This window comes from Theropithecus gelada, chromosome 3 (assembly GCF_003255815.1).
Source record: "Theropithecus gelada isolate Dixy chromosome 3, Tgel_1.0, whole genome shotgun sequence".
NCBI classification, from domain to species: domain Eukaryota; kingdom Metazoa; phylum Chordata; class Mammalia; order Primates; family Cercopithecidae; genus Theropithecus; species Theropithecus gelada.
This window is the reverse complement of record NC_037670.1, coordinates 82,738,219-82,759,844: the sequence shown is the minus strand read 5'-3', so window position 1 is coordinate 82,759,844 and position 21,626 is coordinate 82,738,219. Positions and strand designations below refer to the sequence as shown.

Genomic DNA, 21,626 nt, shown 5'->3' with positions numbered 1-21,626 from the left:
TCCTTTCCCCATTTCTTGTTTTTCTCAGGTTTGTCAAAGATCATATGGCTGTAGATGTGTGGTATTATTTCTGAGGGCTCTATTCTGTTCCATTGGTCTATATCTCTGTTTTGGTACTAGTACCATACTGTTTTGGTTACTGTAGCCTTGTAGTATAGTTTGAAGTCAGGTAGCGTGATGCCTCCAGCTTTGTTCTTTTGACTAAGGATTGTCTTGGCAATGCAGGCTCTTTTTTGGTTCCGTATGAACTTTAAAGCAGTTTTTTCCAATTCTGTGAAGAAAGTCATTGGTAGCTTGATGGGGATGGCACTGAATCTATAAATAACCTTGGGCAGTATGGCCATTTTCACGATATTGATTCTTCCTATCCATGAGCATGGTATGTTCTTCCATTTGTTTGTGTCCTCTTTTATTTCACTGAGCTATGGTTTGTAGTTCTCCTTGAAGAGGTCCTTTATATCCCTTGTAAGTTGGATTCGTAGGTATTTTATTCTCTTTGAAGCAATTGTGAATGGAAGTTCATTCATGATTTGGCTCTCTGTTTGTCTGTTACTGGTGTATAAGAATGCTTGAGATTTTTGCACATTAATTTTGTATCCTGAGACTTTGCTGAAGTTGCTTATCAGCTCAAGGAGATTTTGGGCTGAGATGATAGGGTTTTCTAAATATACAATCATGTCATCTGCAAACGGACAATTTGGCTTCTTCTTTTCCTAACTGAATACCCTTTATTTCTTTCTCTTGCCTAATTGCCTTAGCCAGAACTTCCAACACTATGTTGAATAGGAGTGGTGAGAGAGGGCATCCCTGTCTTGTGCCAGTTTTCAAAAGGAATGCTTCCAGTATTTGCCCATTCAGTATGATATTGGCTGTGGGTTTGTCATAAATAGCTCTTATTATTTTGAGATATGCTCCATCAATACCGAATTTATTGTTTAGCATGAAGGGCTGTTGAATTTTGTGAAAGGCCTTTTCTATATCTATTGAGATAATCATGTGGTTTTTGTCTTTGGTTCTGTTTATATGCTGGAGTACGTTTATTGATTTGCATATGTTGAACCAGCCTTACATCCCAGGGATGAAGCCCACTTGATCATGGTGGATAAGCTTTTTGATGTGCTGCTGGAATCAGTTTGCCAGTATTTTATTGAGGATTTTTGCATCGATGTTCATCAGGGATATTGGTCTAAAATTCTCTTTTTTTGTTGTGTCTCTGCCAGGTTTTGGTATTGGAATAGTTTCAGAAGGAATGCTACCAGCTCCTCCTTGTACTTCTGGTAGAATTCGGCTGTGAATCTGTCTGGTCCTGGACTTTTTTTGGTTGGTAGGCTATTAATTACTGCCTCAATTTCAGAGCCTGCTATTGGTCTATTCAGGGATTCAACTTCTTCCTGGTTCAGTCTTGGGAGAGTGTAAGTGTCCAGGAAATTTTCCATTTCTTCTAGATTTTCTAGTTTATTTGCGTAGAGGTGTTTATAGTATTCTCTGATGCTAGTTTGTATTTCTGTGGGGTTGGTGGTGATATCTCCTTTATCATTTTTTATTGCGTCTATTTGATTCTTCTCTCTTTTCTTCTTTATTAGTCTTGCTAGCAGTCTATCAATTTTGTTGATGTTTTCAAAGAACCAGCTCCTGGATTCATTGATTTTTTGGAGGGTTTTTTGTGTCTCTATCTCCTTCAGTTCTGCTCTGATCTTAGTTATTTCTTGCCTTCTGCTAGCTTTTGAATGTGTTTGCTCTTGCTTCTCTAGTTCTTTTAATTGTGATGTTAGGGTGTCAATTTTAGATCTTTCCTGCTTTCTCTTGTGGGCATTTAGTGCTATAAATTTCCCTCTACACACACACTGCTTTGAATGTGTCCCAGAGATTCTGGTATGTTGTATCTTTGTTCTCATTGGTTTCAAAGAACATCTTTATTTCTGCCTTCATTTCGTTATGTACCCAGTAGTCATTCAGGAGCAGGTTGTTCAGTTTCCATGTATTGAGCAGTTTTGATTGAGTTTCTTAGTCCTGAGTTCTAGTTTGATTGCACTGTGGTCTGAGAGACAGTTTGTTATAATTTCTGTCCTTTTACATTTGCTGAGGAGTGCTTTACTTCCAACTATGTGGTCAATTTTGGAATAAGTGTGATGTGGTGCTGAGAAGAATGTATATTCTGTTGGTTTGGGGTGGAGAGTTCTGCAGATGTCTATTAGGTCCACTTAGTGCAGAGTTGAGTTCAATTCCTGGATATCCTTGTTAACTTTCTGTCTAATGTTGACAGTGCGGTGTTAAAGTCTCCCATTATTATTGTATGGGAGTCTAAGTCTCTCTGTAAGTCTCTAAAGACTTGCTTTATGAATCTGGGTGCATATATATTTAGGATAGTTAGCTCTTCCTGTTAAATTGATCCCTTTACCATTATGTAATGGCCGCCTTTGTCTCTTTTGATCTTTGATGGTTTAAAGTCTGTTTTATCAGAGACTAGAATTGCAACCCCTGCTTTTTTTTGTTCTCTATTTGCTTGGTAGATCTTCCTCTATCCCTTTATTTTGAGCCTATGTATGTCTCTGCACGTGAGATGGGTCTCCTGAATACAGCAAACTGATGGGTCCTGATTCTTTTTTTTTTTTTTTGAGACGGAGTCTCGCTCTGTCGCCCAGACTGGAGTGCAGTGGCGCGATCTCGGCTCACAGCAAGCTCCGCCTCCCGGGTTCACGCCATTCTCCTGCTTCAGCCTCCTGAGTAACTGGGACCACAGGTGCCCGCCACCACCCCCGGCTAATTTTTTGTATTTTTAGTAGAGACAGGGTCTCACTGTGTTAGCCAGGGTGGTCTCAATCTCCTGACCTTGTGATCCGCCTGCCTCGGCCTCCCAAAGTGCTGGGATTACAGGCATGAGCCACCACGCCTGGCCAGGTCTTGACTCTTTATCCAGTTTGCCAGTCTGTGTCTTTTAATTGGACCATTTAGTCCATTTGCATTTAAGGTTAATGTTGTTATGTGTGAACTTGATCTTGTCATTGTGATATTAGCTGGTTATTTTGCTCGTTAGTTGATGCAGTTTCTTCCTAGCGTTGATGGTCTTTACATTTTGACATGTTTTTGCAGTGGCTGATACCAGTTGTTCCTTTCCATGTTTACTGCTTCCTTCAGGAGCTCTTGTAGGGCAGGCCTGGTGGTGAGAAAATCTCTAAGCATTTGCTTGTCTATAAAGGATTTTATTTCTCCTTCACTTATGAAACTTAGTTTGGCTGGATATGAAATTCTGGGTTGAAAATTCTTTTCTTTAAGAGTGTTGAATATTGGCCCCTACTCTCTTCTGGCTTGGAGAGTTTCTGCCGACAGATCTGCTGTTAGTCTGATGGGCTTCCCTTTGTGGGTAACCCGACCTTTCTCTCTGGCTGCCCTTAACATTTTTTCCTTCATTTCACCTTTGGTGAATCTGACAATTATGTGTCTTGGAGTTGCTCTTCTCGAGGAGTATCTTTGTGGTGTTCTCTGTATTTCCTGAATTTGAATGTTGGCCTGCCTTACTAGGTTGGGGAAGTTCTCCTGGATGATATCCTGCAGAGTGTTTTCCAACTTGGCTCCATTTTCCCCCTCACTTTCAGGCACACCAATCAGACGTAGATTTGGTCTTTTCACATAATCCCATATTTCTTGGAGGCTTTGTTCATTTCTTTTTCCTCTGTTTTCTCTAGACTTCTCTTCTCGCTTCGTTTCGTTCATTTGATCTTAATCATTGATGCTCTTTCTTCCAGTTGATCGAGTTGGTTACTGAAGCTTGTGCATTTGTCACATATTTCTCGTGTCATGGTTTTTATCTCTGTTAGTTCGTTTATGGCCTTCTCTGCATTGATTATTCTAGTTATCCATTCTTCCATTCTTTTTTCAAGATTTTTAGTTTCTTTGCGCTGGTTACGTAGTTCCTCCTTTAGCTCTGAGAAGTTTGATTGACTGAAGCCTTCTTCTCTCAACTCGTCAGAGTCATTCTCCGTCCAGCTTTGATCCGTTGCTGGCAGTGAGCTGCGTTCCTTTGGAGGGGGAGATGCATTCTGATTTTTGAATTTCCAGCTTTTCTGCCTTGCTTTTTCCCCATCTTTGTGGTTTTATCTGCCTTTGGTCTTTGATGACGGTGATGAACTGATGGGGTTTTGGTGTGGGTGTCCTTTCTGTTTGTTAGTTTTCCTTCTAACAGTCAGGACCCTCAGCTGTAGGTCTGTTGGAGATTGCTTGAGGTCCACTCCTGACCCTGTTTGCCTGGGTATCAGCAGCGGAGGCTGCGGAAGATAGAATATTGCTGAACAGTGAGTGTTGCTGTCTGATTCTTGTTCTCTAAGCTTCGTCTCAGGGGTGTACCCAGCCATGTGAGGTGTGAGGTGTCAGTCTGCACATAGTGGGGGATGTCTCCCAGTTAGGCTACTCAGGGGTCAGGGACCCACTTGAGCAGGCAGTCTGTCCATTCTCAGATTGCAACTTCCATGCTGGGAGATCCTCTGCTCTCTTCAAAGCTGTCAGACAGGGTCATTTACCTCTGCCGAGGTTTCTGCTGCTTTTTGTTTAGCTATGCCCTGTCCCCTGAGATGGAGTCTACAGAGACAGGCAGGCCCCCTTGAGCCGCGGTAGGCTCCACCCAGTTCGAGCTTCCCGGTGGCTTTGTTTACCTACTTAAGCCTCAGCAGTGACAAGCACCCTTCCCCCAGCCTCGCTGCTGCCTTGCAGTTAGATCTCAGACTGCTATGCTAGCAATAAGGGAGGCTCCATGGGCATGGGACCCTCCCGGCCAGGTGTGGGATATAATCTCCTGGTGTGCCGTTTGCTAAGACCCTTGGTAAAGTGCAGTATTAGTGTGGGAGTTACCTGATTTTCCAGGTGTTGTGTGTCTCATTTTCCCTTGGCTAGGAAAAGGGATTCCCTTCCCCCTTGCACTTCCCAGGTGAGGCAATGGCTCACCCTGCTTCAGCTCTCTGGTCGGGCTGCACTGGCTGACCAGCACCGATTGTCTGGCACTCCCCAGTGAGATGAACCCAGTACCTCAGTTGAAAATGCAGAAATCACCCGTCCTCTTTGTTGCTCGCGCTGGGAGCTGGAGGCTGGAGCTGCTCCTATTTGGCCATCTTGCTCCGGGATCGGGGTCTTTTTTCACATTTCAACAACCGTGAAATCAAGAAGCATCTTAGAAACCTGTGCTATGTCATTGTTTAGTTGGTAGAATTTTTTTCTTTCTTGTGTCATATAAAATAATGGTGTGTCTTAAAATCGATGATGTGATGGTTTATTCTGGTTGGATCTGGAAGGATGTTGTGGAGGCAATTAACATTTGAATCAATAGACCTAATAAAGTAGATTGCCCTTCCTAATGTGGATGAGCCTTATCCAATCAGTGAAAGACTTGAAGAGAACAAAAAGACTGAGTAAGAGAGAATTCCTCCTGCGACTGCCTTGAGCTGAGACATTGGCCTTTTCTAGCTTTCATTGGTTCTTCTTGGGTCTTGAGCCTGCTAGCATGGAACTTATCCTGCTAGCATGGAGCTCTCCTAGCTTGCTGATTGCAGCTCTTGGGACTTCTTAGTCTCTAGTCACATGAGCCAGTTACTTACAATTTCATTACATGCACACATACCCACCCACACATCCTTATAATATCTTTACACAGACACCCTAACACCCTACTGGTTCTTTTTCTTTGGATAACACTGACAAATACAGATGGGTCCTAAATTTGATAAAATACAGTAATTGAGGCTGTTCTAAATGCTTTCTACACAAAAGTCATGGTGGATTTGGGGAGTGTTCACACCAGCCAGCATCATGGGAGTTGAGGTGTTCACACCAGCCAGCGTCATGGGAGTGAAAAGATGCTGTTGTTCTATACCAGGACAACTTTCTGGGAGTGGGGAGCCAAGGTTTGGGAGCTTTCGTGCCTTAAGGGGCAGTATAGAAAGAGAGTTTTCTTCCCAGCTCTGTTGTGTACTTCCTTTGTGACCCTAATTAGGTCACTTAATTTACCTGGGATTGGTTTCCTTATCTATAAAATATGCTGGTTGGACTGTGTGATTTCAAAGACCTCTTCCTTTTCTCAGGTTCTCAGAAATTGACTCTTCTGTTTCAGTGAGGGGAGGTGGCCTAGAATGTAAATAAACACTTTTGCAAAGAGCTGAAACGTCACCAATAATGTCTGACTCCTGGAGCACTGATTCTCTGCCCAACAAGATACAGTCTGAGGATTGATTTGGTTTTTCAGGTTGTAATGTTTGTACAGGAGTGGTGGCCTTCACAGTTGAATTTTTGTCGAATTTGAAGCCAGGGTCTAGAAGTATCACATTGTTTGTTTGTTTGTTTGTTTGTGACAAGGTCTCACTCTCACTCAGGTTGGAGTGCAGTAGCACAGTCATGGCTCACTACAGCCTCGACCTTCCAGGCTCAAGCAGTCCTCCCACCTCAACCTCCTGCTGGGACCACAGGTGTATGCCACCACACTTGGCTAATTTTTGTATTTTTATTAGAGATGAGTTTCGCCATTGTTGCCCAGGCTGGTCTGGAATTCCTGGCTTCAAGTGATCCACCCACCTTGGCCTCCCACAGTGTTAATATTATAGCTGTGAGCCACCATGCCTTGCCAGCATCACCTTCTGAAATAAAAATTTACAAGTTCATCCCAAGAAGTTTGCCAGCTGCTAGCGTAGAGATAAGGCCTAAGGGTTCCTGACACTCAATAAAGGGTCTAGGTCTCTGGGAAAGAAGTCCTTTATATAAAATGTAATAAGAAGAGCAAAAGCCATAGTTTAAGACAAGATTACTTATCTTTGGTGAGAAGATAAGTTCAGGTATTATGGGAGAGTGGATGCTGAGAATTAGTGTTAGTTTTATTTAAAGAAGTAAGAGACATGGTACCTGGCAGGCCTGAGTATTACGCTTTCTGGAAAAGCAGACCCTGATTAAGTAAATGATGAGCGAAATATCTTGCCTACTTACCCAACTCCTTCACATAGATTTAGTGCTGACTATTCAGGCTTCTGGTTACAGTGTAGTTCCTTGTTCCATGATCTTGGGCTGGGGGTGCTCCAGGAAGTGCGGTAGCCTCCTATTAAAACGTAATAAAGTGATACCTTTGGTGTCCTACCCACTTGGTTTGTGTGAATCAAACCCCAAGGGCCCATCAGATGTCTGTAGCTGAGCAGCCCGTGGGGCTCTGCCTTCTCTCTGGGTTCCTCAGCCATGGCAGTCCCATGAGAGAAATGTATCCCTAGAGGGCTATGGCATTTCAGAGAAAGAAAAGAACTGCATCTGACTGAGGAGGCCTGAGAAGACAAGGTTTACACAGAGATAGTCAGGGATGATTTTTTTTTTTTTTTTGAGACGGAGTCTCAGAAAAGATCTCCGCTCACTGCAACTTTCGCCTCCTGGGGTTCAAGCGATTCTCCTGCTTCAGCCTCCCGAATAGCTGGGATTACAGGCACTTGCTGCCACACCCAGCTAATTTTTGTATTTTTAGTAGAGATGGAGTTTCACCATGTTGGCCAGGATGGTCTCCATCTCCTTGTGATCCGCCCACCTTGACCTCCCAAAGTATTGGGATTACAGGTGTGAACCACTGCGCCTGGCCGGGATGACATTTTATGAAGAGATCCAATTGGAGCAAAAGTTCAGAGACAGAAATACAGCAAATAAGTGGTTTGACTAGAATATAGGGTGTGTGAGAGGACTAGATAAGATGCATATTTCTACTACATATGGTTTGTCCCCTGAAATTCTCTAATATTGAAGTGAATGTAGTTAAGCCTTGAATGTTTTAAGATTACCTCATTTCAATGGATCAATACTAAATAGTAAGTCAAACAATGTTACCTTTTCCTAAGGGTCATAGGATTCTAGACAGGCTTCTTAGTTGGCGCTCTGTATGACATTTGTTGAAAGGACCTTGTCATCTTTGTTGCCTTATTTCTAAGTTTTGGATAATTTTTCTTAGAAGAGAGGAAGGCAAGCGTGTGATAACAGTAATGTTCAGGACATCCTAATTATTCGTCTTAGAAAAAGTAAAAATCACAGACTACTGGTACTGTATTAGGAAAGAAATAGAATACAAATCTTTTATTTTTGTAAATCCTATTACCTAGAGAGTTATCAGTGTACTTGTTGCTTATCCTTCCAGACTTCTGTAATCATGTGACTGAAAAATACATACCTCTGGCTGGGCGCGGTGGCTCACGCCTGTAATCCCAGCACTTTGGGAGGCCGAGGCGGACGGATCACAAGGTCAGAAGATGAGACCATCCTGGCTAACACGGTGAAACCCAGTCTCTACTAAAAATGCAAAAAATTAACCGGGCGTGGCAGCAGGCGCCTGTAGTCCCAGCTACTTGGGAAGCTGAGGCAGGAGTATGGTGTGAACCCGGGTGGCGGAGCGTGCAGTGAGCCGAGATCATGCCACTGCACTCCAGCCTGGGCGACCGAGCTAGACTCCATCTCAAAAATATATATATATATATTTTTGGGGGGGGACATTTTTAATTTTATAAAAATGGAATAAAACATACAGGTCTCTCTAACTTAATTCTTTCTCTTACAATAACCCTGGAAATGTAAAGCTCCTTGGAGCTAACCCAGTATCCTATGTTAGGCTCTATTTCTGTGTCTTGGGAGGTACTTCATACACAGGCAGTAATTGCAATGATGCTCTTGCTTTTGTTTTCAGGTTGGCAGCCTCGATGGTTCCTTCTCTGTGGGGGAATATTGTCCTATTATGATTCTCCTGAAGATGCCTGGAAAGGTTGCAAAGGGAGCATACAAATGGCAGTCTGTGAAATTCAAGGTGAGGAATCAAGCAACTTGCGAGTTTTATTTTTCTTTCTGTTTTCCCTCAAAAACAAAAAAGCCCCTGGCCCCTGCATACCTTTCTCTGCTGCTTCCATAGTACAGACCAAAGGACGTAGTGTTATGTGTCAAAAGAAAGCCTTGCAAATAAAACCCAAAACTGTAGCCAACTTTTATAAGAAGATTGGCTAAGAGGTGGTCAAAATAAATGAGAGCAACGTGCTTCACTATTCAACTAGCACTCATTCCTTAGTGACCTGCTCACCTGGGACCAGTGGCTGTTAGCAAAACTTGAAGTCTTTACTGCAGCATCAAACACTTTTGTGTTTAAATCAGGATGTACACACACACACCCTCCACCAAAACAAAACAAACAAAAACCTAACAGACTTTCAAATAGTCTTTACTTCTTGTTTTTGTCTTGAGACATGCTGACAAGGTGTGGCTCAGAAGAAAAACAGATTAAATGGGAATTTAGATAGTGGATGTGGGTGAAAGAGTTCAGTTTACTTGTTTCTTCTCCTAAAGGCCTCTGAGAAAATTCTCACACTTTTGGTCTGACTTGTCAAGGGAAGTAGAAGATGGAAAAGATTGTATTTTTGATCATTTCCCAATAAATCCAAGGAGGTAAAAAACACACCCTTGTTTCTTGGCCTCAGAGCAGCCTACTTAACACACATACCCACTGAAAGAGAGGTTCCTTCTCTATTCCGATAAGGGATCAGTTTAACTGAAAAGTTAAATTGGGTGATTATTGTTTGGGCCAAAGTCTTGGTGATGCCTTGGGGGTATTGCAAGGTTTTCCCTCTTGATTAACAGAGATGTCTAAGATGAGATAAGTAAACAGAACTTTGTGTGAATTAGGAGAGGTAATGAGGACTGGCATCCTCTTTGGGAAGTAGCCTTCAATGACTGCCATCATTTAAGCTGAAGAAGTTGGGTGGGATGGAGGCTACCCAGACAGGGCTCTTCTAGGTCTCTGATCTCCCTTTGTCTTGGTCCCAGTTCATTCTGTAGATAATACACGCATGGACCTGATAATCCCTGGGGAACAGTATTTCTACCTGAAAGCCAGAAGTGTGGCTGAAAGACAGCGGTGGCTGGTGGCCCTGGGATCAGCCAAGGCTTGCCTGACTGACAGTAGGACCCAGAAGGAGAAAGGCAAGTATTGATTGTCCTTTGCTGTGGAAACCTTGGGAATCACCCACTGGCATCTCTGATTTCCCTTGTTTGTTATCTTGCTTCTGACCAGAAGTATCATGCAAATGCTATGTATCTTAGTATAATGTAAGCCAGGGTCCATATCTAACTCTTCTTTCTTGGCATAGCATAGTGCAAAGAGTGCAGGCTTTGGAGCCAAACACAGCTGGGTACACATGATGGCTTTGCAGTTTATTGACTGTATAACCTTGGCATCGGTCACTTAACCTTTCTTACTCTTAATTTCTTCATCTTTTAAAAAGAGGTAATAGATCCTACCTCAGGAGGATTACCATGAGGATTAGTGATGATAAAATGGTTGAGTATCCAGTCTGTGGCCAAACTTGACCTTTGGTGAAGAGTAGTTGAGCCGGATAAGCCTTGGATCAGGGTGTTTTCTGTAGCAACACCCTGCTCCTCCTTACTTTTTTTCTGGGGTGGGATGGGTGCTTAATTGTCAGGTTCCTGTTGCTTCATGCTCATTCACTGGACATTGTTAAGTTCTCCAGAGAACCGTGGCCTGGCTTTCTCTTTGGACTGGGGCAAGAATACCAGGGCTTACTGCCTGGGTCCTAGTTGCTACCTTCCCTGCCCCATGGCCCTAAAGGTACCCTGAAGAGATGAGCTGGGGTGGGGTGAAGTGGGAAAAAGTGTTCCAGGGAACATCTATCATGAGAGGTGTGGCAGTTGTGCTTAACTCTTTACATAGATTCATAAATTGGCCTCTTCATTGGTTGTTTTAATGTTAAATTGGGAGCAAATTCTAGAAGCTTTTGGCTTTGACTCAGAGCAGATGGTAATGTGTATGCAGTTTTTTTTTTTTTTCATGAAGAAGGAAACAGAAAAGTAGTAACAATTGTAACTGAGCCCACAATGCCAGGGTGAGTGGAGAGCATTGCTAATAATAATGGCGGGGTGCCATTAGTCTTGACAAGGCAGCATACCAAACCAGTCCTCAGCTGAAATTATGAACGGTGTTCTTAGTGATAATTGGACGCTACAGAATGTTTTTCCCAGGTAAGAGTAGAGCACTGCATTAGTAGATAAACAGCTATGACCCCATTTTATAGATAGGAAAAACTCTCTGGCAGAACTGAGGCCAAAACTCTGAACCCCTTAGCTCTGCTGCCAGTTCTGACAGGAGTGGGTCAGACAGTATATTGTCTCCTTCTTTGTATACTGGTGATTATTCGGTATGTTGACTTAATACATAATGTATACTACTTTAAAAGACTGGAGATCTACTTTTTCTGTTTTTTCTTGTTCTTATGTCTTCACCTGTCACATTTGCAACCATACTTTAAAGATTTGTCTTTGGGCATATGTTCTGTGTGGTATCCTAACTAGTAAGGATTCCACTTCTGCGTAGTATCCTAACTAGTAAATCAGTTGTTTGTTTTGGTTACTGAATTATCATCATTTTGTTATTTAGAGTTTGCTGAAAACACTGAAAACTTGAAAACCAAAATGTCAGAACTAAGACTCTACTGTGACCTCCTTGTTCAGCAAGTGGATAAAACAAAAGAAGTGACCACAACTGGTGTGTCCAATTCTGAGGTAAAATATTATTTCTTAATATTATTAATATACATGAATAATATAAAAGAAGTGACTACCAGTATAGCCAATTCTGAGGTAAAATATTATTTTATTAATATTACTGATATACATAAAAAGCACCAGACATTCCTTCAGGTGGTGTTTACTCTCACCTAATTTTATGACTGTCTTGGAATTTACTATTTTATAGAGGAAAAAAGTAACAAAATTAAACAAGGAGAAGCAATATGTACATTTCATCTTATGCAAGTGTATAGCTTTCCTTCCTGGAATGAATTGGGGATTAATTAATTGATAATATTTGAAACTTTTAACTTTAGTACCGTCATACTAAAATATGTTTCTCTCCAGTTTCATATTGTTTTGTTAATTACAGACTTGTGTAGCCATTTCTATAGCCGTAGCTATTAAGATGCCAACTTAGTGTCTTACATTGATGTGCGTCTATGAGACTAACAGTATTTTGTTTTACCTTTGTTTTTTTTTTTTTTTTTTTGAGATGGAGTCTCGCTCTGTTGCCCAGGCTGGAGTGCAGTGGCCGGATCTCAGCTCACTGCAAGCTCCGCCTCCCAGGTTCACGCCATTCTCCTGCCTCAGCCTCCCGAGTAGCTGGGACTACAGGCGCCCGCCACCTCGCCCGGCTAGTTTTTGTATATTTTAGTAGAGACGGGGTTTTACCATGTTAGCCAGGATGGTCTCGATCTCCTGACCTCGTGATCTGCCCGTCTCGGCCTCCCAAAGTGCTGGGATTACAGGCTTGAGCCACCTCGCCCAGCCTTGTTTTACCTTTGTAACTGGGCTTTGGAATACACTAGTGCTTTCAAAGATGGAGACACAGCTTTTTTTCTCTTCGTTGTCAGCAAGGATTGTGATTTTTAGTATATATTAATATAGTCGTTATTCACTTATTTTAAAACATACATTAAAAGATTTCTCTGGTGTTAAGCTGTGTATAGAATGGCTCACATTAACCAGGGTGTCTGCTCTACTTTCAAAGAAGTTTCGATCTGACAAACAATGCATCTGCAGATTATAATGAAAGATTTTAATTTATTTTCTTAGGTAGTAGTAGAACACTATACTGCTGGTAGTACGTGTGTTTTGAGTTTTTCTTAAAAAGGTGATTTAATCCACTTGCATTCACTTCCTTTTGGGTGCTCTTACTCATTCAGCAGCTGCCTAATATGTATGAGATAGACTGTGAGGGGAATGGGAGGGAAGATGAAGGATACCAAAAAAAGCATTTCAATCCTGCTCTTGGGAAGTTTATAATCTAGAGCAGTGATTCTCAACGAGGGATACTTTCGGTTGTCGTGACTGAGGGAGTTACAATTAATGCAACGTAAATTGAACTACTTTACTACCTAAGGCTTTCAGCAGCTCCCTCATTGCTTGTGGGTTAAAGTCAAATAGTGCTGATAGTTACTTGATTAATAGATAAATTGGGCTTTTCTTCTATAACTGATGTACATATTTCAGCAGGTGGATACATTATTATTATTTTGTGGACAACCTCTAAGGGCATTCCACAATTGGGCTTTTTCTTTTTTGGCAAGGTAAAGGAGTCTTCCACTCTGGTTTTTTCATAGGAGGGAATTGATGTGGGAACTTTGCTGAAATCCACCTGTAATACTTTTCTGAAGACCTTGGAAGAATGCATGCAGATCGCAAATGCAGCCTTCACCTCTGAGCTGCTCTACCGCACTCCACCAGGATCACCGCAGCTGGCCATGCTCAAGTCCAGCAAGGTAAAAGTCCAGCTCAGTTTGGCTGCAACAAGGCATCATGAAAAGTTTCAAAGTTTATAGTGAGTTATGTTCTCTATTACCCTTTAGTGACTTATAAAGACAGTTTTTTAATGGACTTGGCTTTATGTCCTTTTTTTATATCTGTCCTCAGCACCCCATATCCAGTCAGTTACTTGTGGCAATTTTACCACCTGAACATGTTTCTAATGTAGCCTCTTTCCAACCCCTTGTCCAGTGAGTCTTGCCTAAAGTTGTGATAGTCTTCTAACTATTAATAGTTGCTTTCAGCCTGACCCTTCCAGTCAACCATATTTCTATTAATGCAGTATAAATTGAACCACTTAACCTAAGCCTTTCAGTGGCTCCCTCATTGCCTGTAGGTTAAAGTCAAAACTTCTTAACTGCTTCCCACATTACCAGCTCTTTCTCTGTCATTACCTAGCTTGAACATATTCATTGCTTGTGTTAATAGTTCCTCCCACACCTTTGTGCCGTTTTCCAGTGCCAGGAATGCTCTTCACCTCTCTTTCCTGGATTAGCTCATACTCATCCTCAAAGACTTAGTCTCTTACCTGAATCCCTAAATTGGGCTAAAAGCCTCTCTTATACATACTCCTATTTTATTTATATTCCTTGTTTTGTACTGAAATGATATTTAGAGCAGGAACCCCATAGTGTCTACCTTTATACCTCTAGTATTTGATATAATACTTGTGTCATAGTTTGCTACTTATTAATGTTTAATGAGCATAACTGAAATTACAAAGAAAGCTAATCACTGAGTTTGACTGTGATAATTAGGTCTGTCAAAAGATCATCTTCCTTTTACTTAGAAATGTATTTGTATAAATAAGAAGGACTAGGTGGAATCAATGACTCCCTTTTGGGAAGACCTAAAATTGTTTCTGTTTAGTGGGGCTAGTGTATATTATGGTCATATGGTCGTATTTACCGTTTTGTATGTAATAAGATCCTCAATATGTTCTGTTCAAAGTTTTAACATGTGAACTTTCCTTTCTTTGCTTCTTTTAAAGATGAAACATCCTATTATACCAATTCATAATTCTTTGGAAAGGTACAGTAGCTATTTTTCTTCTTGCTAAAAATTTTAAAAAAAAGGATATTTTTATTCCTTGTTTAAAAAAAGATACTTTGATCATGTAATGGTTTTTCTCAGGATTTGAAATAATATGGAAGTGAACATATCTGACTTTCCTCTTTTGAATGAGCCTGAATCAACCCAGAGCAGACCTTTTATTTAGCACTAATAGGGAATATGTTGGCATTTTCCCTAAGATGGATCTCACCCGGCCGGGCGCTGTGGCTCAAGCCTGTAATCCCAGCACTTTGGGAGGCCGAGACGGGCGGATCACAAGGTCAGGAGATCGAGACCATCCTGGCTAACATGGTGAAACCCCGTCTCTACTAAAAATAGAAAAAACTAGCCGGGCGAGGTGGCGGGCGCCTGTAGTCCCAGCTACTCGGGAGGCTGAGGCAGGAGAATGGCGTAAACCCGGGAGGCGGAGCTTGCAGTGAGCTGAGATCCCGCCACTGCACTCCAGCCTGGGCGACAGAGCGAGACTTCGTCTCAAAAAAAAAAAAAAAAAAAAAAGATGGATCTCACCCATCACATCTAGTAACTTTTAATCTCTCTAGGGTGTACTGAAGGTTGAAACTTCTCTTGTAGAGGAAACTTCTCTCGGAGCTTTGTTTTAAGTGTGCTTTTATCTAGAAATGATAGTAGTGCTATTTTGTTGTGTTTAAAAATAAAAATCTTAGGTAGTGTTGCAGGTTGAAAAATAACCTACTATCAAAATCTAAACTATTTCTGTTCCCCTAAATGCTCCTTCAATTTTTAAGGTGATTTAACCCATGAAAGTGGGTTAAATTACTGTAGCCTCAACATCCCGGGCCCAAGCAATCCCACCTCAGCCTCCCAAGTAGCTGGGACTACAGGTGCATGCCACTATGCCTGGCTAATTTTTGTATTTTTTTGTAGAGACAGGGTTTCACCACGTTGCCCAGGCTGGTCTTGAACCCCTGAGCTCAAGCGATCCACCCGCGTTGGTCTCCCCAAGTGTTGGTATTACAGGCCTGAGCCACTGTGCCCGGCCTCAAATTATTTAATAGTTCGTCTCTTTATATACTATTGCTTACTTCTTTATTACAAGGATTGTTCCCAATTTAGTTATTTCCAGTTTTCTCCTATTCTAAATATTCTTACTAGGAGCATATTTGTAGGTTTTTTGTTGTTGTTGAGGTCTTGGCCTCTATATGCTTCTACATTTTTAATTACTAGGTTGAAATACAGTATTTTTTTTTTTTTTTAAGAAAATAGCAAATACTTTTCCTGAAGTTACTATGTAGCTTGGACCCTTCCTCCTTATTTTTATTAGAAGAAAATATTTTTGTTCTAATTAGGCTAGGTATAATCACCTAATTATAATAATAAGATATTATGATTGTTCCTTTAACTGATAGAATTAGCTGTTCTACATGCATGTTAATTGGCTTTTTCTGTTACCCTAATGTGCTGACATTTCCCTCTGGATGTGTTTTGATCCTCCTGGGTTTTTTCTCTCAGACATGCTTTATAAGGAGTACTCTCCCTGGCCGGGCATGGTGGCTCACGCCTATAATTCCAGCGCTTTGGGAGGCCGAGGCAGGTGGATCACCTGAGGTCAAGCATTCAAGACCAGCCTGGCCAACCTGATGAAATCCTGTCTCTACTAAAAATACAAAAAATTAACTGGGCGTGGCGGCGGGCGCCTGTAATCCCAGCTACTCAGGAGGCTGAGGCAGGAGAATCACTTAAACGCGGAAGCCGGAGGTTGCAGTGAGCCAAGATCATACCATTGCACCCCAGCCTGGACGACAGAGCGTCTCAAAATAAAATAAAATAAGATAAGATAAGATAAGATAAAATAAAGTTACTGGCCGGTCAAACACAGAGAAATGGCCAGTGGTGTAGAGAGAGAGAAGAAGACCCCCAGGGAGAAGTTGAGGAAAGTAAAGTGTACAAAGTGGCACCTGGAGAAAGCTGATTGAAAACCAAAGAGCTGTCAATGACTATTTCCTGATGCTGCTGGGGAGCAGGAAGATTGGGACTGCTGAGGGTGCTGGGAAAGCCATTAACGGCTCTTTGATTTCTAAATTGCAGCCTTGAGGCTGGACTGCTCCCATCACAGGCCTTGGAGGCAGAAGACTGGGAGGTTTGGGTTGATTTAACAATTCTTTCAGTGGATGTTGAAAGGATCACATTTACCTGGGCAGTCAATTTATGACCAGGCTTGGCAGGTGGCTCATGCCTGTAATCCCAGCACTTTAGAAAGCTGAGGTGGGAGGATTGCCTGAGGCTAGGTGGTCAAGACCAACCTGGGCAACATAGTGACACCCCATCTCTACAAAAAATTAGAAATTAACTGGGCATGGTGGCAGGCACCTGTAGTCCAAGCTACTCAGGGTGGAGTGCTCAAGTAGGAGGATTGATGGAGCCCAGTATATTGAGGCTGCAGTGAGCCGTGATTGTGCCACTGTACTACAGCCTGGGTGACAGAGTGGAGACCTGTTTCAAAAAAAAGACCAAATAATGACTTTCTGGCTTTTTTCCTTTTAAAAAATTTGCAGGCAAATGGAGTTGAGTACTTGTGAAAATGGATCTTTAAATATGGAAATAAATGGTGAGGAAGAAATCCTAATGAAAAATAAGAATTCCTTATCTTTGAAATCTGCAGAGATAGACTGCAGCATATCAAGTGAGGAAAATACAGATGATAATATAACAGGTAAAAACAAAAGTAAAGTCTGAAACAAACCAGTTTTAGATGATAGAAGATTTGGGAATTTGATGTATATCCACGATAGGGATTAACCTCAAGACCATGTAGTGGTGTCTCTTAAGGAGGATATTGGCTGGGTAAGATAGGTTTTGTGACTGAACAACATTCTTTCATCCAATCTGACCCTGACCTGGTGTTGAGAAGGCAGAGTGAAGAGGAAGATTCCTGCTCAGTGTTCTTGGCTGTGTTCATGGGCTGCAGTGAGCAGAGGGCCTTCAACCCTGTATCTTAAAAGTCCTTTGAACTTAGATTATGATGTTAGACTTAACAGTGTGTAAAATTACCGCAGTTCAGTTTTTCATCCTCCCGGTTTCTGTTGGGCCTGAGGATGTCAGAATTCCCCAGTCACCATGAGGTTTCTACCCAGTCTTCTCTGTGTTTACCAAGCCAAAGTCCCACATTTGAGGTAATAGGTCTGTAGTTCAAATATGCTAATCCCTTGGCACTAATCGCTAAAATCTACTTCAGATCAAAGACAACTATATTAGAGCTTTTAATTATAAGTACTTAATAATTTGAAAATGAAATTAAAATTTCCTCCTCATCTACCTTGAAATAAGAGACCTTGTTTTTTCTTGATGAATTGGGGAGCAGTGTGAGAGTTGAGGGAAGGAGCTGTGTTTTCTTAGCTGTTAATCTGAGAGAGACAATCCACACATCATTGAAGTCTTATCTCTTGGGTAAATAATAAAGACAGGAGAAAATGTCTGTCCAAACAGTGCAGTCATTTATTTGCTTTGATAATTTTGCTTCCAGGAATTGTTCTTCAGTGAATAGTTAGATTTAAAGAGAAAGACCTATTGACAGGGATGTTCTTTTAGGCATTATAGTCATTATTTGCAGTAGTTACATTTTATTGAGTCACCATGACCACTGAATTAGCAAATACTAAACTGTTGCTCCTGGGGGAAATACAGGGTTAGGTTCCTGCAAGCCTCTGGTCACAAAATTTTTGTCTACCAATCAATACGTAGCCTTGTTTTATGTGTGTTTTCGTTTAAAGACACTTTAATATGTATTGTTGATTCATTAACATTGAACTCACAGCAAACAGCACTATTACTCATGCTTGAATGAAGCTTATCTAACACACATCTTTTTTCCCTTAGGCACATCACAGCCTTTTTGTGGGTAGGAACACTAGACGGTACTATACTTGGGAGCCCTTTTAAACAGCAAAAACAACAAAATGCACAAACATGCATAAAATGTGGCACTAAGGAAGGACATTTGTCCGTCCTATGAGAGCTGAAACAAGAAGGCAGAACATCACATTGCTCTACCTCAGCTAGGAATATGTGTGTCCAGCAACAAAGTTTTCACCACTCTGCACATGTCCACAAATGACTGCAAAAGTGCCACGTGTATTGATTTTGGGGTTACAAAATAAATTTTAGCAAGTAGACAAATTCACAAATATGTATAGAATGTGCTAATAATGAGTAGTGATTGTATTTATAATTGTAAAATTTTGGAAGCTACCTAAGTGCCCCTCATGGGTGTGATACAATATAACATGGTCATTAAAATCATGGTTTTGAAGGGTTGAATGATGATGATACATTGTTTAGTGAAAGCAAGCAGGATTCAAATCTACACATATTTCAAGTTTTGCTTGTGTCTGTAGATGTATGTATATGTGTATGTGAAAAGTGTTTCATGAATTTTTATTTCTATGTATTTTTCTGTGTTTTAGAAATTTTCAACAATGAATATGTATTTTTATAATAAATATATAATAGGTTAGTAATAGATATTTTCTACTTTGCAGTCCAAGGTGAAATAATGAAGGAAGATGGAATAGAAAACCTGAAAAATCATGACAATAACTTGACTCAGTCTGGATCAGACTCAAGTTGCTCTCCAGAATGCCTCTGGGAGGAAGGCAAAGAAGTTATCCCAACTTTCTTTAGTACCATGAACACAAGGTATTCTAGACTCTCTAATATCACTGATGCTTGGATACTAGCTTCTATTCTGGAAAATCAGTCATGGTGTTCCTTTCAGGTGATGGCATATTCTAGGAGAATAGAGAATGTAGTATACCAAGTACCTGCTTTACTGTTTGCTCTTTCTTACCAATGAATAAGAAGGAACTGATTGTGAAGTGTGCTCGGTGAACAAATGTTAGCTTGCTTTGGTGGATTATCTTTGGAAAATTATTTTATGAGACCATATTAGAAAAACAGTCATTGGGGCATATCAAGTCAAATGATTTGCCCTACAGAGAGGCAGCTGTTTCTATGAATTACCTCTGAACTGCAGAGTGCTGATACTGTATTTTCAATCTTTTCTCCTCCATATCACCAAATTGTGTAGCTTTAGTGACATTGAGCTTCTGGAAGACAGTGGCATTCCCACAGAAGCATTCTTGGCATCATGTTATGCTGTGGTTCCAGTCTTAGGTAAGATTCCTGCAGTTGCCTTACATTCATTCATCTCTAGAATCTGCCTCACTGTAGTTATTTTGCAGGAGAAATACCCCGAACTGTGTGTACAGTGAGATGACCCTTCTTAGCTATTTGTTCAAATCACCAGACACATAGTTAAAACTTTGTGACCTTAAGCATTATTGCATATTCCCATTTCATTTCTAATTATGATTAAATACTGACCTCAGAATAGTGTAATTTAAAAAGGGGATCTTTCTAGAAACCATACATAAAAGTAAAAAAAGTATTTGAGGAATAGGCCTTCAAATATATTGGCACTGTGAAAAAATGTGTTTTACCAGTTAAAACTTTTTTGTTTTTGAGACAGGGTCTTGCTTTGTTGCCCAGGCTGGAGTGCAGTGGCATGATCTCTGTTCACTGCAAACTTCACCTCCCAGGCTCAAGCAATCCTTCCACCTCAGCCTCCTTGGTAACTGGACTATATGCGCATGCCTGGCTAATTTTTGTATTTTTTTGTAGAGATGGGTTTCATCATGTTGCCCATACTGGTCTGGAATCCCTGGGCTGAAGTGATCCTTCCCTCCCAAAATGTGAGCCACCATACCTGCCCAAAACATATTTTCTTTCTTTTTTTTTTTTTTTGAGACGGAGTCTGGCTCTGCCACCCAGGCTAGAGTGCAGTGGCGGGATCTCCGTTCACTGCAAGCTTCACCCCACCAGGTTCATGCCATTCTCCTGCCTCAGCCTCCCGAGTAGCTGGGACTACAGGCGCCTCTCACCACACCTGGCTACTTTTTTTGTATTTTTAGTGGAGACAGGGTTTCACTGTGTCTGCCGGAATGGTCTCCATCTCCAGACCTCCTAATCCGCCTGCTTCGGCCTCCCAAAGTGCTGGGATTACAGGCCTGAGCCACTGCGCCCGGCCTCCAAAACATATTTTCAAAGATTTTTTAAAGATATATTCTCTCTCTCTCTCTAGATATATATGTAAAACATATATATCACATGTATATCACATACATATCACACATATATCACACACATATCTCACACATAATCTCACACATATATCTCACATATATATATGTAAATAAATAAAATATATGTTATGGCTGGGCACAGTGGCTCATGCCTGTAATCCCAGGACTTTGGGAGGCTGAGGCAGGCAAATCACCTGAGATAAGGAGTTTGAGACCAGCCTGGCCAACGTGGTAAAACCCCGTCTTTACTAAAAATTACAAAAATTAGTTGGGCATGGTGGCGCATGCCTGTAATCCCAGTTATTCAGGAGGCTGAGGCAGGAAAATCACTTGAACCTGGGAGGCAGAGGTTGCAGTGAGCCGAGATTGCGCCACTGCACTCCAGCCTGGACGATAGATAGCCTGTCTCAAAAAAAAAAAATGTATATGTATATATGTTATGTGTATATATAGGTGTTGTATTTATATTTATAATAAATATATCTATATTATATAATATATATAATAAATATATAATATATATTAAATGTTATATATATTATATAACATTTATAGATATATAAATATATCTATATATGTAACATTTAAATTATATGTAATTTATATATATAACAAATATATCATTTTATATATTATATATAGTGTTTATATATATAAAAAAGTTTATGTCAAATTCGCTTTTACTTGTATAAAGTCAGTAATACCAAGAATGGCTAATGTGTTGAAATTTGCTTTATGACCCATTTAACAATACATCTTTTGTAAAAATTGAGGTATAACTTGTGTAGGACTTAACTGTTATGATTCAGTGAATTTTGACAAATGCATCTACCTCTGTAATCCATATCCTTATCAAGAAATAGTATGTTTTCATCATCCTGGAACGTTCCCTGTGTCACTCAGTCTAAAATAACCATTTTATTGATTTCTGTCACCATAGGTTAGTTCTGCCTATTCTGAAACTTGAAATAACTGGAATATTATACTCTTTTGCCTCTGGCTTTTCTCTTACAGTATGTTTTTGAGATTCATCCTTGTTGTCTGTATCAGTAGTTCATTCCTTTTTATTGCTAAGTAGTATTCCATTAAATGAATATACCACAATTATTT

At 40.8% G+C, this 21,626-nt stretch overlaps 1 protein-coding gene across 5 annotated transcripts in view; it reads left to right on the top strand.

Moving 5' to 3' along the window:
• The window catches only part of PLEKHA8 (pleckstrin homology domain containing A8), an 87,956-nt gene that overhangs the window by 14,960 nt on the left and 51,370 nt on the right, over window positions 1-21,626 (top strand). For 3 of the 5 annotated variants that reach the window (XM_025379853.1, XM_025379854.1, XM_025379852.1), the window contains exons 2-9: window positions 8,678-8,794; window positions 9,802-9,957; window positions 11,429-11,553; window positions 13,146-13,304; window positions 14,339-14,379; window positions 16,932-17,089; window positions 18,915-19,071; window positions 19,463-19,548. In XM_025379853.1, coding sequence (XP_025235638.1) covers window positions 8,678-8,794; window positions 9,802-9,957; window positions 11,429-11,553; window positions 13,146-13,304; window positions 14,339-14,379; window positions 16,932-17,089; window positions 18,915-19,071; window positions 19,463-19,548 — 999 coding nt within the window. Of the gene's footprint in view, window positions 1-8,677; window positions 8,795-9,801; window positions 9,958-11,428; window positions 11,554-13,112; window positions 13,364-14,338; window positions 14,380-16,931; window positions 17,090-18,914; window positions 19,072-19,462; window positions 19,549-21,626 lie in introns of those variants that run through there. The other 2 variants (XM_025379856.1, XM_025379855.1) reach the window with 2 other exon arrangements.